A 19,326-nucleotide genomic window follows, 5' to 3' on the forward strand; every position below is an offset into this window, starting at 1 on the left:
CATGCTGAAATGAGTCAGAAAGTAGTGAAAAGACACATTCAAGGCTACACACTGACTCAGTGCTCTATTCATGAGACCCTCCTTGAGACACACACAATACCAGCTTCTTCTGAGAGGGAAACCATAAAAATGTAGATCACGTAAATGACTCTCATGCTTGTCAACACAAGTTGAAGAGTTAATTTGGATGTGAGGGGAACCTGCGGAGTGGCTTGTTACCTCCAAAAGCTGTCGCTTCCCTGATGCCTTCATCTTGATGGTGGACATCCGCTCAGCTAAGACAGTGAGTGTGGACTGCAAGGCTAGCTGTTCAGCGGGGTCGGACTCGGGAGACTCGGACACCAGCTCCTCTGCCAGAGACGACTGGAGCTCACTGATCTCATCTTGAAGCATGAGAATCTCATCCATCAGTGCCTGTGAAGAAGACTGTGGAATCACACTCCTGTATGTAGTTTTTTTGGACTGAGGAATCGTGTCCCTAGCTGAGTCTCACATCGATTGAGATTAGGTTAGATACTTCACATGCAGGTCATTTAGTCAGCAAACAGAAGTCCCACTAACCTAAGTTCCAAAATGAAAGGGCATTCCTGACTTCAAAATCATTTGTGTTCCTAACATAAATGGATTTGAACAAGTTAATGAATCCTTCTGGCTTTCAATTAGGCTCACCTGCAGTCCAAGAGTGGGGACATGCTCAGTCTCAGTCCGACTCTACGATTCTATGTTGAAAACAACTCACTACTTTCTTCCTCAATGAGATTTTTTTCCATTTCAAATTTCCCCAAGTCTTCCACAATACCACACTTTAACCCAAAGCTCACATTATATAAGACCAGGGAGATCTCTCACCTGTTTCTTTGTTGTCACATCTCATTTGTCTCCTGTCCATTCCTGAAGCTTCAAATGCTTTCTAACGCTGAATGCTCACAGGGGTGTATCCCTTACTCAGACATCTCTTCTAAATTTTAGGCTTTATATTCCAAGTATACATTTCCCTGGGTACCTCCAGAGTATTACATACAAAGCCTGCTTCCTCCTCTGTCTTCCTCATCTCAGTGAAATGTAGCACTCTCTCATTGTTCAAGCTCAGGACCTAGGAGTCCTCATCACACCTCCTCTCCTTCACCTGCCATATCCAATCCAACACCAATTCCTCCATGACGCATCCTATACGTCTCCTCTGCCCATCCCAATTCAGCCGGCTCTCTGAATTGCTCTGTCTACTGGTGGCTTTCCTGCTTTACAGGCTTACCTAGTCTCCCCAGTCCACTCTGCACAAAGCAATTCGAGTAAGCTTTTAAAAAGGTAATCAGAGCCTCTCACTCCCCTGCTTTAAAATATTTAGTGGCTTATCGTCTGTAAAATAAGAGCCAGACTCCTTACCCTACTGGTATGTCTCATCACTTCCCACCCTTGTACTATCCATACTCCCTTCTTGCTTGCTACATTTCTGCCTTCTGTACTTAGTCTACGACCTCCAGCTCTTTCAGGCAAATAGCACACTAACTTCTTTATTTGCATCCATCACAATTATAGACATGTTTTTTTATTTCCCCCCCTTTTTTTTGTATGTTATGACTTACTCTTTAACTTGAATCTTGACAGGAGAAATTCTTATTTAGAATTTGAATGGTATGTTAAAAAAAAAAAAAACAGGTCCTACCACATGAGGGGCCACCAGCACTTCAAATAAAGAAATACTGGCTTCATATTTATTAATATTTCATGGTTTCTAATGTATCCATATTTGCATAGTTCATAGCTCTGCCACAGGATTGTAGGCTTCAGGCTAAGCCCAGTGCCTCCTAGAATGGGCTCTCAACAAATATGAGAAACCAACAAAAAAAACCCCTCTATTCTCCTAATATCAAGTGTCATCATACTCAACCGATTTTAAAAATATTTATAGTGAAGTTATTCTATACATCTATATATCATGTAAACATCTATACATTATTTATATTATTATATATAAAAGTACACATATTCTAAATATATATAGTTTCATATATTTACACAAACTGCATATACCTATGTCCTTCCACTCAGATCTAGAAACAGAACATTCCTAGGGCTCTATAAGCCCTTTTGACCTCCTCCCTGTTACAACTTCCCTTCTTCCCAAAGATCATCACAGTGTTACCTTTGAATATCATAGATTACTTTTGCCTGTTTGAAATCATGCCTGAGGTACTGTTCTATGTCTAGCTTTCTTCACTCCCTGCCATGATTGTGAAAGTTGCTTATGTTGCATTTGTAAAAGAGCTGGTCATTTTCATTGCTATATGGTACTCCAGTATCACCTGGTTTGTGGATCTTTTCCAGTTAAGTCTTTCTAGTAGGTCATAGTAGTAGTTCATTGTAGTTTTAATTTGCATTTCCCTGATGACTAATGAAAATGAGCACTTTTTCCTATGCTTGTTGGTCAGAAGACGAAGGAGACTTCCAGCAAGGAACCTGAAACAGGGCTCCATCCCAGAACCCTGAAATCATGACCTGAGCCAAAGGCAGCTGCTTAACCAGCTAAGCCACCCAGGTACCCCTTGCAAAATATTTTAGAATTAGTTTGCCAGTCTCTACCAAAGAACTTGCTGGAGGATTTTAATGAAATTGTAATGAATTTAAAGACTGAACTTGTTTGTTATACATTCAAAATGTTTTTTTCTCCAGTAAATTATTTTCCATTACTTCATAACCATTTTTTGGTTATTGCCAAATATATAAAATTCATAATATTTGGTTTTTTTTAAAGGATTCTCCATAACTAGACTAACCCTATTATGTCTTTTTTTTTTCCTTTGGCACTGATCCTCTGTATAAGCAAGGAGAACCCCCCACTATCTTCTACCATGTTCATTTGCATTACCTCCTCCAGGCTTTCTTCACACGTGTTTATATTTACAGTGCCTTCTGCCCACTTCTGTTGCCACTACAAATTTTTTAATCTGTGCTTCTGAAAAGACCTGATAGAGTTTCCTTTATCTATTTCCCATCATTGTAACCTACAATCCCATTGCTGTTTTTGCACAACATGTTGGTAATTCACTCCACCCCTAAAGCACATTTTTAAACCATATATTAAGGAGAAAGTTTGTTTTTTTCAGCTGTGCATGTAGTTGGTGCTCAATACATCTAGTTGACTTAATTCTAACTCACAATAGATAAAATCGGTATCTGAATCATGAAGCAACCAGGAAGAAAAAAAAGCCACCTCCTTTAACCTCAGTGGATTTGACCAATCCAGTGTACAGTGAAATCACCAGCTTCTGTTGTAGGCTCACAACATTCTAAAACAGCTCTCTGAATGTTCTGCAGTAAGGAATAAAAGGGTTTAGGCATCTTAGAACTGTTGGTTTTCATCCTCTTAGGGTAAAGCCTCCCTATTCATATGCTTCAGTTTACTCTCAAGGGAGAGTGGATGTTTTTGGAAGGTAGCTATAGTTTTAAACTTCAAGATCCATCAGCTAAGCTTACTGGACATGGGGTTTTCTTCTGAGGTAAAATGTTCTGAAATCAGATAGAGAGAGGGTGATTGTATGACATTGTGAAAGCATTAAGTGCCACTGGTTGTACACTTTAAAGGAGTTAATTTTATGTGATTTGAGTATCACTTCAATTTAAACAAAAAGATCCAGCAGTCAAATATGTCTTTACTCCCTTAACTCTGTCTCAGCTGGTAGCCAGCTGTTGCCTTACAATATCTGACTTAAAACTAAAATAAAGAGAAGAAACACACATCTTTGGGTTTCTGACTTGTGTTTACAATGAGGGTATGTGCATGACACTTCTGTGGTTTAGAGAAATACCTTGGGCTTCTCTAAAATGACTCACTCTAGGGAGAACATAAAGTTAACGTCTGATTCAACACCAAAGGTAAACATGAATTTCATTGTGATTTTCAGAATTATCAACATCCACATAGCTCGTTTCAAACTTTTGAGTTGTCATATATATTGAAGAAGAAACAATAACAAAATTACCTCAGTGCTCTGCTTACTATCTATCCATCACTGAGCTTAATGTGCCAAAGACAACACATACCCATAAAGCATTAACTGCCTATGACTATGAAGGTCTCTATGACAGAGGGCTTATCACTTAGAACAGCCACAAGTGAGCTTATGAACTGTATTAATGTCTTAAAATTAGATCTACCATACAATTTAGAGAAGATAACAGGAAAGACCCAGCACTCCACCCAAATTCAGTAGATTTAGACAAACGTTTAGAGGATAAATATAGGAATTAGGTTAGCTTTTTAAAGAAACATTAGTACTTCCAAGAAATACAATTTAAGTGTTTCTACTAATTTTTAGAAAATATAAAAAAGTATACTGGGCTTCCTCATCCACATTTAGCTGGAACTTAGAAATAGTAATTCTACAACACTTCTTGGAAGTTTTAAAATACCATTCCAAAAGCTAAGAACCAATTTAGACTTTGTGATACCATTAGCTTTTCACGTGGGCAGCTCTGTCCCAGAATTTGTAGAACATAGGTACAGATGGCAAAAGTAGGTCAGATGGAAAATTTTAGATTTGCAATTATATGAAAAATAATACATTATATATTTTTTGCCTCTCATCATAACATTAATATAATTGTTAAATTCAAATGATGGGTAATCATCATGGAATTAGCTACATCTCACTGCTAGAATTGTTTGCATTACCATTCTCAATTTAGAAATACACAGAAAGTCAAGGGGTTGGCCTTAAGTATTAAAAAAGTCACAGATTCATTTCTAGCACTTAATACTTAGCATCAATATACAATTTTGAGTTTTCTCCATTAAAACCCTTGAACAAAATAATAATTTTGCTCTGCATTGCTTATGCATGTTTTCACACCAATGCCAGAGAGGCAGGGGGTGGTAGCAGTGATTGGCAGCTAATTTGCATTTTCAGTTAGGAACTCTGGAGTGTCTGGACAGACTACCAGGATCCTCTTTTATGCAGTTTCTAAATCCTGGGGGATCTAGTGAAGGGTCTTTGCAAGCTGTTGTCACACACCTGGGACACTAGAATGATGAGCTTTGAACAAAGGCAGAGATGACTCAAAAGTAGAAAGTGTCTAAGTATTTAAACCCTTCCTCTGGAGCATGTGCTCCTGATAATATGAGTGTGTGACACTCAAATTCATTCTAATGCAGCCTTTGGACAACTTATGCCAAATTCCTTTTGAATGTTTAAAGGAAAGCTGTAATCAAATGGAGGTAAGTTGTCCTCCCCCTTTAGGCACACTGAAGCAAGGGGCTGGAGGGCAGAGGGGCAAACAGAATTCCAGGAAGCACACTGGCACTCCACAGACAACACTTCAGATGACAAAGAGGTGATGGCAGTTGACCATCTGAAAACTGGAGTAGCACATAAAGAGGACTGTGGCACTTGGAAGGAAACTGCACTGTAGTAGTCACCAAGGTCCCTGACTGTCCTCATGTTTGGTTTGGTCCAGGTAAACAAAGACTGACTTTCATTTTATATTTTTACAGCACCCTTCCCAGCCAGACTATGAATGACTTTGGGATAGCAGAAAGCCCCATAGAAGGCAGTGTTACCAAAATAAGGCCTAAAAATGGGTGCTATACACATTGGTCCCTTGTAACTTAAGAAGTTACAAGAGCGTCAAAAACCTGAAACCCCTAATTCTCAATATGTTGTCTCTAGATGAAATGTTCTTGTTTTGGGGTTATACTGTAAAGTCCTATATTGTAAAAGAATGGAATTATCAATAGACCATACAAATGGACAACCAATGTATTCCAAGGTTATCCTGGGTTCCAAAAAAAAAAAAACAAAGTACAGAGTTTCACTCTTAAAGCTAATAAATTACTCAGTATTTGACAGACAAACATCTCATATCCTGCTTTTATAGCACTTAATTTGCATCTAAAAATACTTTCTTTTCCTCTGCCTTTTATAGGGTTATCCCATGCTCCTTCATTCTGCTCAGGATCAAGTAGTATTTCAGTGTCAGTGAAATATGAGTCTCACTGCATATTTAGGTGAATACCTCAATACCTCTAGCTCCTAATTATACCTGATTGTATATTAATAGTACACTTGATCATACTGCTAAAGCATTGACTAGATCTTAATATATGCACTTTCTCAGCATGCATCTTAAATTGATGCATTCTTAACACCTTTCCAAGTTAGGTTAATGTAATCATCCCTATTTCTCGTGTAAAGTTAAGCTTTCCCTCGTTTATATAACTTTTTAAAAATAGATTCAAGTCAGGGACAACTGTAAGATTATAACTTTGAATCCTTACTCTTCAACTGCCTTTGTGTCCACTTAAGTCTGAGAATTATTCTCTAATGATAATGGGAAGCTGCTAAACACATGCTGGCTAAATTTCTTAAAACAACAGTCACCACAGAAGGAGGATGTGGGGTACATTTTATTCCTACAACAGTTCACAACAACAATAGAATGATGTGGCAACTATTAGGAAATGTACTTTATGTGATAAACATAAAGAAGCAAAGCCAAGGTATGCAGCTTTCTTTAATTAAGTTCAAGGTCTGAATTTCTATCTCTCCCCTCTTAGATCCCTCCCTGAAGCAGTGGTGGGAACAACCACCATTTGGAATATTGTTTACTCTGTAAGAAATGATATAATAATAATTTAAAAAAAAAAGGTCAGTCTGCTCTCCCAAAAACATGCTTGGCCACTTGGCTGGCTGATTAGTCACAAGAGTGTGCACCTACTTAATCATGCAGGAAACTGAAGTCATAGCTATTTTTACCTGATGTTCAGCCATCTGGCTTTCTGGACTCCTGCCGTGCTCCAGACTCTCACTGAGTTTCATCTCAATGGCCTCCATCTTTGTGGAGATGGACTGTAGGGAGTCCTGGTACTTCTGCTGGCGTTCCAAAGCTTCATAGAGAGTGCGCTGCTTTTCACTTATCTAGAGAAGAAAAGGATATTACCAAATGTTTCCTAGTCCCTTATCTTGTAGATTATGACATTTCTTTCCTCATGTGACATTCTTACCTCTGTGGCCCAACAGAGGGTATTCAACTGTGGACAGTGTGTAAACTCTCTGCATGTGTTTCATAAGACAATTGCTAAGGTAATCTGTGGCTGGTCCACTAAACAATTCCATGTTTCAGAGACTTACCACATTCTTTAAGGTTTCCCAAGAACGCTGCAAATCGTCCAGTTTAGCAGTAGCAGATGGCTCCAGTCCTGGTTCGTAGAACTCCTGAGATGGCAACGTGCTGGGGTGGATCCTTGCGGCATCAGTCTGTAACCTCTCAGCAGATAGTGCTTGGTAATAAGCAATGTCCTGTGGGTACAAAGCCCAGTGTTGGACTCAGGAGGAAAACAGAGTCTAAGTGAACATGCTCTGGGTACTATCTGTCATGTGGAGTAAAGGTTTAGGACTCACCTCTGTCCCAGGGGGCTATAAACTATAGAAGTTAGTATAATTCTTTGAATTTTGGCTTCTATTAAAAAATGAACAGATTTACCAACATTTCAAGTTGTCAAAAGTCATTCTTAGTTTGTATTTGGTAAAATATACAAAGGATTTGAGTGGTACACATGTTTAAAGCTTGATTAAAAAAAAAAAAAAAAAAAAAAAAAAAAAGCTTGATTAACCAGCAGGGCAAAAAAAAAAAAGAGAGAATCTACTTAATTTCCTAAAATGTTTTTTAATGAATTGATTATAGTTCTGCATAATTTTAAAATGTACTTTATTTAAATAAAATTAAATCTATGTCATTTTTAAGATATAGCCAGATTTTCAGTATTTGTGAGTTCATTATTCACAGAAATTAATTAAAATATTTTAATATTAAATGAAATAAAATGTAATACCTTGAAAATTAAAACTACTCTAAGAAACAATAAAAGGGATTCCTTCCAATCAGTTCCTGGAAGTACACTAGAAATAATCAAAGTGAATGATGAAAAACAAAACTTTTGAATTTTTTATTAGTTTGTTGGGTTATAAGTAACATTACATATCTTTTAGTATTCATAATAGAATCTACTATATCAAGACATAATTCATGTGTTTTCAATTGTTTCTATACTTATTTATACATATAAATAGAAATTGAACTGGTGAGTAATGTTTATATTCTAGGAATTTCTATTATCAAGTTCATTGCTTTTGCAATTATACTGTTGAAGACTATTATGTATATGAATATAAAACACCTTATTGATAATAATATATTGATAAAAAGTCTTGAAGAAGGTACCAGCCACTGGGGAAATCAAAGTAATAACAAGAAGGGGCTGGTGTTTGGCAGTCTGTACAAGAACAGATGCAGGATTGTGTACTAGGAGGAGTTCACTCAGGAGTCTGACACCTGAGGAGTCAGGACAAATGAGATTCCAGGGGAAATTCTCCTCCTAAGTAGCTATACTCACATCTCACGTATCAGCTCTCTCATCTGTACAAAACTGGAGAGTTCTGAGGATTAAATAAAGTCGTATTTGAGTGGCCATGAGGCCTTCTACCTGTTTTGTTGTTGAAACTTCTGGATAAGTCCTCAGCCTTAACTTATGACACTGGCTCCTCTTCATTTGTCATCCTGTCACCATCTTGAGTAGATTTCCTTGCTATTCTCAAGTCTTTGCCCCACTAGTTCACCCCATTCATCCTGCCCTACTTTTACCCCACTTCCATCCTCCACCCCTTGAACATGATAGCCTGTCATCACTGAATTGGTTCACCCCATGTGCACTTCTAGCTATGTCTAAAGTTACTCAAACCCTTCTCTTGCCAACACCTTTGCTTCCTTCTCCCCTTAAACTCTGCTTTACCCATCTGGAAAATCCCAAGCAGTACTCAATCCAATTTTACTTTCCAGAGTGCATGCGTGTGCATGTTCAGGCACATACACATACACTCCACACACACGCACAGACACGCAGCTGAAGCCACTGAGGAGATACTCCTGAAACTTCTCAAGTTTCCAAAAATCTGTCTATTCTCAGACTCACCTTTATCTTAACACTGTCAGTTTCCTTGCTTAAAGATAACCCTCCCAACGTCTCTCAGAATCCCATCCACCTTCACTTTTTCAAGGACCTTGGTTATTAATACCTTCCTCCTCTCCCTCTCTATTAACCTTTTCTCCAGCATATAGTCAAATATTTTCAATCTAAAAACATCTTATTTTTGTATTTTTCTTACAGGATATCACATAATGGAAAAGTCCACAAATCACAACATGATGAGTCATCACACATGAACACACCGTTGTGATGATCATATCTTCCTTTTCTCCCTTTCACTTGATAATCCAGTTTCTGCAAATGGCCATTTATATTTGACAATGTTCACTTTTGATCTACTTCTAAATACTCAGTTGAACTTTGACTTTTGTGACTCTTTTCTATGAAACAAAATAATTATTTTCAGCTATTTTTCTGCCTGATCTTTCAGAAGTATTCAACAACTCTGACTGTCCCCTTTTGGAAACACTTTCCTTTGAATCTGTTTTCCTTCTAGCTCCAGTCATTCAAGCTTTCTCTTGTGTAGTTTGTTTCTTCCATTCACTCTTAAATATTGGTTATTTATAAGCTCCACACTCACATATTCAGTTTGTACATTTATAGCTTTTAGGCTCTTCAAACTCAACATTTTCAAAAAAAGATCCAGGATGAGAACTGAATTTAGGAAAAAAAAATAACATTCTATCCACCCTGCAATAAATGGAACTTCTACTCATCAAAGCACTGGACCTGATATTTATTCTCTATTTCTTCTCTCTTTTCACATCCCTTGCTTATTTAGGATGAATTCTATTGACACTTATCCTTGCCACAGCACTGGTTCAAGTTCTCCTTAGAGCAACAACTTCCTAATTCCCAGGCTGTAAACTGGCAGCCTCTAGGCTGCCTCTGGCTTGCATACATTTAGCTTGGCTTATGCAGTGTATGAAATTGTTGAAAATTTCATCGAAGTAGAGAGACTCTTATAAGAATCCAGATTCATAGCTCCTTTTGCAAACCAGGAGGTACATAAGACTGGATTCTGTGTCCACGTGGCTACAGTAATTCTAACTATAGACTTGCTGAGGGATCCTCTTCATTCCTTAGCCTGTTTCTCTCATTGACATCACCAGTCCTAGCCAGGCATCAGAGTATGCAATTTCTGTCTCTCACTAGCTTCTCTGGCTCCGAATTTGTCTATTTCTCTTCTACTACTTACATTGATCCAGAATGACCTGTTCTAAAACTTCCTTCTGTACATAGCTTCTCTCTGTGGTTACCTATTAGCTTCTGGATGAACATCAGATTTTTTTGTGTGTGTGTCATTCAAGGTCCTTCATGATGTGTTTCCTTCACCCCTCTCAGTTTCTTTTCTCCCCCACTCCCTCCTCCAAATCTGGTTCTCTCATTATACTGATAATTATTTGCAGTTGTCTGATGGGTCATCCTCATTCCAGCCAGCATACCTTCTATATGTCCTTCCTCCTGTCTGAAAAATTTCACTTCACTAGATCACACCAGCTGCCTAACTTGTATTCCCTCCCTAAAGCTTTGGGTGCCATCTTTGACAGCCCCACTCCCCGAACTCCAGGGTCAGGTGCTTATTCCAAGACCACACTCACCACGCAGTTTTCCCATTGTCATGGCACTTGTTCCATTTTGTTGTGATTACTCGCCTGCTTTCACACAGACTGTGAACTAGCTCTCTTAAGACCAGAGTGAGCTTTTTATCTTTGACTCTGAGCATGTCTTAGGGTGTTTGCCAAATAACAGTCAGGCATATGTGTCCATAATGAATCGTATGTGTAAAACCCTTTTATAAACTTTATTATTTTATATACGTGGAAGGTCGTACTATTACTGTCCACAAGGAAAAGCAAAATGTTGCTTTAAACGTAAAAATTTTAAATTAAATACTCTTTTATAAATAAAGAAGCAGCCCCCCTCCCCGAAAAAAAAGCCAGAATAAAACAAATGGGTTGTTAAAAAAAATTTTCTTTCTGGTTCTTTTGTACACGAATATGTGCATGTGTGTGTGTCTGTGATTGTGGATGTGTTTGTTTATTGGTCAGGCCAATTAAACAGGAATGACAATTCCTGGTTTCTTAAAAGCATTTGAAAATATGTCACCTTCTGTAGATGAAGAATTTGTATCTATTTGAGGACTATATAGATTCAACAAAATAAAACAATCAGTCTCATAACTACTAAACAGAGGCACTAACTGGCCTAGTGAGGAATCATCCTTAGAAACATGTCTCTTGTTGCTTTGTGCCTAAGTTATGAGAGTTATTATCTATCCAGTAGATTCCTAAGGGAATAAATTTGGAAAGCTATAGCTACTATTTTATTAACATTGTCCAGGTTAAAAAGTACTTCATGCTACACATCACATTTAATTTTCAAAATTTTGTGAAATGAGGAACATTGTTTCCTATTACAAATGAAGCTGCTTAGGGACTTTGCGGGACCTTTCAGCTTAAAGGGAAAAGAGCTGGCACCCATTCTGAGCTTTTAACCTGGGGCTTGCCACTCTTCCTGGTACAAGATTGTGCTTTTCAAACTTTGACTTCTGTTGACTCTACCGAGGAACACAACTTTGCTTTGCTTCTGCAGCAAATTTGGGAATTGCCTGGTTATTTCTAGTCTCCAGGAAGCTAAACCATTACCACATTTCAGCTAATAGCTACTGTCAGAGGCAGAACACACTGACTGTGGGGTAGGGGCGTGGGGGGAATCAGTTAGTTATGTAATGAAGATCTACTTACAGAAGCAGCAAGCACAAAACCTTTTTTTAACAGCTGCAATTTTATAAAGCGGTTGCTTTATTTGGCTGCCCCTTGAAACAGTTGTGCACATTCTGTACAGTATTTTGAGTCTGAAAAGTGGAACTTATGGGGATTCGAAATGTCCTCCTCAGCTTCAGAAGAAAGCCTTTGGCCATGTTGTACTATTTATTCATTTTCCTCTGACTTATATTACTGTACAAGAATAACATGTGGCCTTAATGATAGAGTTGATTTGTTTGAACAACACCAAGCATAACACATTTGCTTCTTAAAAGCCTCCTCTGAGGAAAGCCATCTGACAAAGACATTTTTTGCCAATCTGCAATATCATATAAAAGAACATTAACAATGTGATTTAATAGATGCTTTCCTTTGATGGGGAGGGGGTGTCAAAATAGACTTAAAACAAAAATCTCACTCATGCTTTTAGGATGTGATTGAGTTTGACAGTTAAGGTAACCATAATAAAACATTCACATATTTTATCATTCACAAGACTTTTTCACATGTACGTTGAAAGAACTTTATAAGAACTATCACTGAAACTACCTTAGAAAAGGCATATTCTTCCCACAGAGTTAATCTCAAGGCCAATGTTTACTGTTCAATTTGAAAATTTTAAGAACATTGTATATTATAGGGGTAATGTTTTTCCTATACAATAAATAGCTGACCATAGCCAAATTTCTCTGATTCTAATAACATCTGTGACCACACAGAAGAACACAACGTCAAATAATGAGTAATATGTATTTTAAAAAGAGAATTTGAAGAACAGTTCCCTCCAGAGTGCGCTGAACTTCTCCCTTTTTGTTTTTAGTTTCCTCTCAACACTTCTGTTATTATTCATCCCACATCCACCTTTCTTTTTAGATTACAAGGTCTTTGAGGGTAGGGGCACTGTTGTCTTTTATATTACCTATCTGGGACCCCACACAAGATTTCATGCCAAGCAGGTGCTCAGAATGTGTCTGATGAATGAATAAATTGATAATTTCCTAGAGCTATATACATTTTTACCAAGATAATTGTTTTATCTAAAATTTTCATCAATTTTATTTTCCTCCTTTGGGGGAAAAGGGCTTTTTTTTAATCACAGAAATACCGTTTCAAATGCTTCTTCTTTAAAATAAAAATAAGGGAGGCCTGGATGGCTCAGCGGTTGAGCATCTGCCTTCTGCTCAGGTCGTGATCCTGGGGTCCTAGGATCGAGTCCCACATCAGACTACCTGCAGGGAATCTGCTTCTCCTTGTGCCTAGGTCTCTGCCTCTCTTTCTGTGTGTCTCTCATGAATAAATAAATAAAATCTTAAAAAAATAATAAAAATAATTGTGATTGATTTGTAAGACAGCCTATAGAACATGTACTCTGTTTAATAATTCTTTCTTAATAATAAATCTCTATTCCTTTGAACACTTACATAATTTCATAGTAATGTAATTAAACTTTTATAAAGTTATTTGGCTAAAGAAAAAAGGAAAGTATTACTTAATGTGCATTAAAAATTTTTAGCTATTGTAAAAGCATATTTTTATTTCTATCCAGTATTTTTCATGAAAATCCTGTGACCTATTTAATTTAGTACAATCTAAATTTAACAGAATACATGTTAAAAGGCACCACATAGCAAGGTATTATTACCTCCACTGTATAGGAAACAGAATTTAAGATTACTGATTATTAAGATTAGTAAGTAAAGAACACGAGTCTACTGAGACATTCCAATAGGTACACTGGCAGACACCCCTTAAAATGGTTGACAGTAAGTAAAGAAAAAGTATAAATCGTGAGCAGAAGCTTTTCATCTTCAAAATCTGAGCTGGTAAATGGTAAAACCATGTTTAATGAATGTTAAAATACAAATAGATATGTTATTTTGCAATAGTGACACAAATATTTCATTTTCTGTTAGGCTGCAGTACTCCATCGCAGACAGCTATCAGAAACTAAAGCCATCATGCCTTAAAACAGGGCTTTCTCCATCTATAATTTCTGTGACCTAAATTTTGCTCATCTCATTGCCAGCAGCCCAGAAGTGGAGCTGATGTGCTGAGCCAGGAGTAGTGTCCTATGACAATCACAGTTTGTGCAATTTCACACCTAATGGTAAGTCCCTCAAAGTCTAAGATGCACACCCACAGTCTATTAAGAACAGAGAATGGAGTTCTGCAACCATCCAGAGATTGTAACTAGAGGAATTCCAAATGGGTGGTACCTGGTTAACAGAGGCATCTGCATTAGCCACAGGTGAAGGGGAGCGACAGGCAGGTGGAGAGGAAATTTCACTGTTGGTTCCCTCCTCCCCAGACTCCTCCGTCACAGGTGACAGCAAAGTGTGACAACGACCTGCAGTCATCTATCACATAAAATGTAGCCCAAAGGACACAAACGTCAGTTAGCTATGTTAACAGAAGACCTAGTCAGGCACAGGTCAAAATGAAAGTCATAATATAACAAAGGTTAGGGATACAGAGACCCATACCTACATACAAATTCTGTGTTAGTATTTAAAAGTTTTGTCCTCAAGTGACTATGACTCTAGGGATCATATGGGAGAGAGGGTGTATATCACAATAAAGACTTTTGTTCTTGATTATTTATTTTCCTTTCCTTGAGGTGTGTATCTTTATAAACAAGTAGAAAAATCACGAATTATAAAAGCAAGGGAAGGGTCTACAAAATAAAACTTGGGTCTTTTGTGGACATCTCAAATTCTAAATATTCTAGGGAGATAAATACACCCAAAGTAATATTTTGCCAGAAGAGTCCAGGTATGATTATATGCTACCTGAGGCACAGCACACATGTATGGAAAACATACAGCACTGGAAAACATTTTAGTTACTAAAATAAGTCATGCATTATAGATACAAAGTGATAAGCAAGTGATATTGCAGAACAGAAATTAATGGAACCTATTTATTCTAATCCAAAGCTAAACTTTGGGTTCTCAGTTTTCTTATTTTCCTAACAATACCTTTTCTTCCATATTTTATTGAATATCTGTACAACAGAATACACAAACATGTCTAGTCGGCCAGTGTTTTAGCTTGAAAAACACACAAAAATATATATATACAGGATGATTCTCCTATCCCCCAGAAAAACTAGAAAACTGTGCAAAGGAAATTTTTTTTAAGCTCAGAGGCTTTCAATATTATTGTTTAATTATAAACAAATGCAAGGCCAACCTCTGGCATATTAAATAATTCAGCCCCCTCAAGCAAATAGCTTCATTTTAGCTATCCCTGTTTACAGTATGAAAAACTGGCCTTGGCCCAAAGGTAGTCAGAGTTAAGGAAACTGTTCTCTCAGTTCGAATCTTCAAGAGCTAACACTGATCCCTAAAAGTCACGAAGAGGGAACCTGGAACCACTGGCCAGGCTGCGGGCAGAAGGGAGCGCGCTGGCTCCCAGCGGACCCGGCCTTCACCCTCACTTACCATGACCACAGAGGGGTGGGCCGAGGTCGCGGGGAGGAGCTCCCTGTCCAGGTCCTCCGTCCCCTCCGCCAGCCCCTCCACCTCCGTGACCGTCAGCAGCATGGTGGCATGCTTGGCTTTCATCGTCAGCATCTTGCACTTGGAGTTCAAAGAGGCGATCTGCTCCTGGTAGCCCTTGATTTTCTGAGCCAGCTCCTGGGGAAACATTTCCACCACCGCCCCCCCGCCCCCCAACTGTGTGTCAGAGCAGCATCAAAAGGAAACACAACTCGTAGCGTTCATCTTCCTCCAGCGCTGGCCAATGAGATCGCAGAGCTGCGCCAGGCGGCAGCAGCAGCCGCGGCCGAGGCAGGATGTGGACGTGCGAGCGCAGGAGCCTGTCCGCCGCGCGCCTGCACCGCAGCCCGAGCACCGCGCAGCCGGGCCCGCAAGAGCCGCTGCAGCGCGGGAGACCAGGGCCCTGGGCCGGGGGATTCTAATCCCGGGAGACGCTCGCCGTGCAATCGGGAACTTATGGAACATTAGGCACTGGCAACTTTCTTTAAAATGTCTAAAGAATCCGAACCCGCCAGATGGTTCATGCCATGGAAATGAGGTCATGTGATGACTAAAACTGCAAAAAATGCAATGCTCAGCTCTTACCATACTGAACATATCAGATAGAGCAGTCATCTGTTAAGGGGCAGCGTCTCAAAAGTAACCTGCACCTCAATTCCTGTGAGCCATAGAGGTTTTTTTTGTTTTGTTTTGTTTTGTAGATAAGCTAAATATTACATAGGAAACCCTAATTTTTTTATCTTGATTACTCCCACAATAACGTTTTGTACATTCATCAAATTTTCCCTCATGTACTCCATCATGCCTCACATGTTTCTCATGTTTCAAACTAGAGCTTTGAACTTGAAGTTCAGTTCAAATTTAATGTCTTTTAAACTCATCTGTTGTTGAAAAACTTGTTTTAAGAGACAGAGGTTTTAAAACTTTTACCAAGAGCTTATTGAAAATATATTCTGGACAGCTGGCAGCTCCCAAAAATCTAAAATATTAAATAAATAATCTAAAATGGTAATTCTAAAACATTAAGTTTATACTAAAAGATATATACATGCTTAACAAAAAAGATGTATATTTCAAAACATTAATCCTAAAAGTATCAAACCATTAATTTTTTTCTGTTCCTTTTATTTGGCTCCTTTTCCTGAAAAACTGTCATTTCGTGTTTGTACGAAACATATTTCGCAACAAAAACATTGAATGTCAATGTCTTTAAAAACGATAGTGTTTATATACATATATGCCCATATATACACACTGGGCACCTATACATACTTCACCTATATGTATATATGATACAAATACTATCATTTTAAACACATTGACATTCAAACTAGAGCTTTGAACTTGAAGTTCAGAAGCAAAATAACAACAAACTGGTATATATGATGTATGTGTATGTACAATGTATATTTATGTGTGTATATGTATATGTGTATGCACACAGACACACACATATATAATTTAGTTTCTCCCCTCCCAGGCAAAACTGACTAATGGAAGGAAAAACCTTGCAAAACTCAGCCAGTAGCCTGTCTTCTTGATTTCTTCTATAGCACAAGAATTTTTAAAGCAAGAATTTAAAATGTAGAAATCATCACTTCTTTACCTTTTAGAGCTGTGGGTACTTAATTAAACCTAATATGGGTTTCTATTTTTAATATTGATTAAACAGTTGGCCTAGTGCCTAATACATGGTTACTCTATTATAATTAGTTGGCATGCACATATAGAAGACATCTACCAATCAGTGGACTCCTTGAATACTGTATTTTCATAGGACAAATCACTAAGCCTTCTTACAATGGCTTGCCACACTGGGTAGATTTGAAGAATCTTTGTGAAGTAGCATTAATTTTAGTCCTTCCCCTTTTCTGGTTACATGCATGGCTGTGTCCCCAACTGCTACACCCTGCAAAGGTGTGCCCATGCTGACAGTAAACATCCATCTCCTAAATTGGAATTCTACACTTTATTGTGTATAAAACTCATTTGAGTTGTTTGTTAACAATGCAGTTCTGTTCTCTACAAAAGATTGTGATTTACAAGGCATTTTATACTTATCCCCTTGGAGAAACAGCTCCTTAGAACTTCCTTCTGCAACAATAAAACCTGTCTGTATCAGAATAACTGTGGGTTCGTTATTAAATCTGCTAAATTAAAATGGAACCCCACTGGCTTAATGTGTTCTCCATTTTCAGAAAGCACATATATTTTTAATTTTTACTGGATATTTCTGAAAATGATGGTGGGAATTTCAGATTCAGTGGCTGTTCTAAGGAAAGCTGCCCTCTGTGGGCAGTCTCCTGCACTCAAGAGAAGGCCTTGTACGTAAGGTAAAAAGCAGGGAGGCCTGACTATTCTTATGATTTAAAAGCAGCAAGATAATTTTTTCAGGTTAAATGCAGCATTTAAAAAATTACAGAAAAAAGTTAATTCCTTAGACACATACATATATTGTAAATAATTTATCAATTTTTGATAAATTATCAATTTATGTCATTATTATAATCAATTATTTTTATCAGTTAAAGTTATCCTAGATGCTAGATTCACCACACAGTTGAAATTCTATTGAAAGCAGACTGAAAATACAGGAAAAAGCAGTCTTCCACATTTTTATGTTATCGTAAATCAGGCTATCTCCACTCAGCACATTCCTTCCTGTGTTTGTTTTATATATACAATGAATCTCACACAGGACTATGCCATTATTATTATGAAAATGTATCCTAAATCACCTGACAGAACTTACAAAAGTCTACACTCCTGTTTAGAACTGGAAAGAGAAAATGTGACAAAATGAATGGATCACAGAACAGGAGCCTGGAGGATAGTCTACAGCTGATTGTGCTCAGAGCCAGCTCTGTGACCTTGGATAAGTCATTTATTTTCTGGGCCATCATTCTTTTCTTCTGTGAAATAAGGTAGCCCAAACAGTTGCTACTGCAGGGGGAAAAAATCATGGAATTTGAAGCAACAGATACTGGCTTAGAATCTGGTTTCTATCAGTTACTAGACTTGGGAGCTTGGGAAGTCACTTTTAAAAAAATCAGTTTCTGTTTTCTTATCAGTATAATGGTGATGATTAAAAAAAAATCCTTGCCTCACAGCATTGATATAAAAGATAATGTAACAACTTTATAAACTGTTTTTTTTTTAAAAACCCAAACTGTAGTAACGATAATTATTGCTATTTCAGACAAGGTTTTTAAAATATGTACTTTCTGTACTCTGATAGAATGTTGTTACAACAAAATTCTGGATCTTCTGAGGTTAAAAATAGTTTCAAAATTAATTTTTAATTATAGTCTAATACATAGTCTAATGTATGAATTATACAAACAGTGGTTTCAAATATTTGCTTAACATATTTTCATTTGACCAATGGCATAAGAGAAATCAATGGTTAACATAGATAATAGCTATGGTGTAGAAGTAAATGTAGGTGGGAAGTTTATTTATGTAATTTTATAAATAATATATAAATGTAAGTTACTGATATGTTGGATATTTCAAGAAATTAATTGCATTTGGAGCGCAGGTAGTGAGACATTTTATCCTTCAAAGGCAACAACTGAATCTTCCGAGAAACTCACTATGATATTTGGTTTGAAAAAATAGTTGCTCTTATGACAACAAAGTTAAAATGGAGCAGATGAAGAATAAACTAAATATCCACCTTTAGCCCTGAGAAATTAGACACTCTCCTCTGTCCTGCTGCTTCCCTGATTCATGATGCTATGAGCCAGTTCCTAAGGGAAAGAGTAAATGTGACCCAAATAGGAATTGACAGGTCAGAAGAAATTCACTGCTAGATATCAGTGGGCCGAAACACTGAAAATCTATGATCTCTGAGACCAAGTCTATGCAAGGGGTGTTCAAATCCTAAGTTTATAAGGAAGTTATAAATATAAGAAAGAAGACATATTTGAAAATGGAGAAGACGCCAAAAACTTGACCTGAAAATCAGCAAAACAACATGGGCCATACTGATTGCAGTGGAAGGGACTGAAGTAACCTCTATTTCAAAGAGCAAATGATTTTGTTTTTAATATGAAATATCTCTTTTTTGTGAAGA

General features: G+C 37.5%; 1 protein-coding gene across 16 annotated transcripts in view; it reads right to left on the reverse strand.

The window, feature by feature from the left end:
• Positions 1–19,326, reverse strand: part of SYNE1 (spectrin repeat containing nuclear envelope protein 1) — a 449,297-nt gene that overhangs the window by 147,398 nt on the left and 282,573 nt on the right. For 9 of the 16 annotated variants that reach the window (XM_049113743.1, XM_049113741.1, XM_035708390.2 and 6 more), the window contains 5 exons: positions 15,192–15,386; positions 13,965–14,105; positions 7,128–7,295; positions 6,753–6,914; positions 220–426 (listed from right to left, as the gene is read on the reverse strand). In XM_049113743.1, the coding sequence (XP_048969700.1) occupies positions 220–426; positions 6,753–6,914; positions 7,128–7,295; positions 13,965–14,105; positions 15,192–15,386 (873 nt within the window). The remainder of the gene's footprint in view (positions 1–219; positions 427–6,752; positions 6,915–7,127; positions 7,296–13,964; positions 14,106–15,191; positions 15,387–19,326) is intronic. The other 7 variants (XM_035708408.2, XM_035708402.2, XM_035708396.2 and 4 more) reach the window with 3 other exon arrangements.

This window comes from Canis lupus, chromosome 1 (genome assembly GCF_003254725.2).
Source record: "Canis lupus dingo isolate Sandy chromosome 1, ASM325472v2, whole genome shotgun sequence".
Classification (NCBI taxonomy): domain Eukaryota; kingdom Metazoa; phylum Chordata; class Mammalia; order Carnivora; family Canidae; genus Canis; species Canis lupus.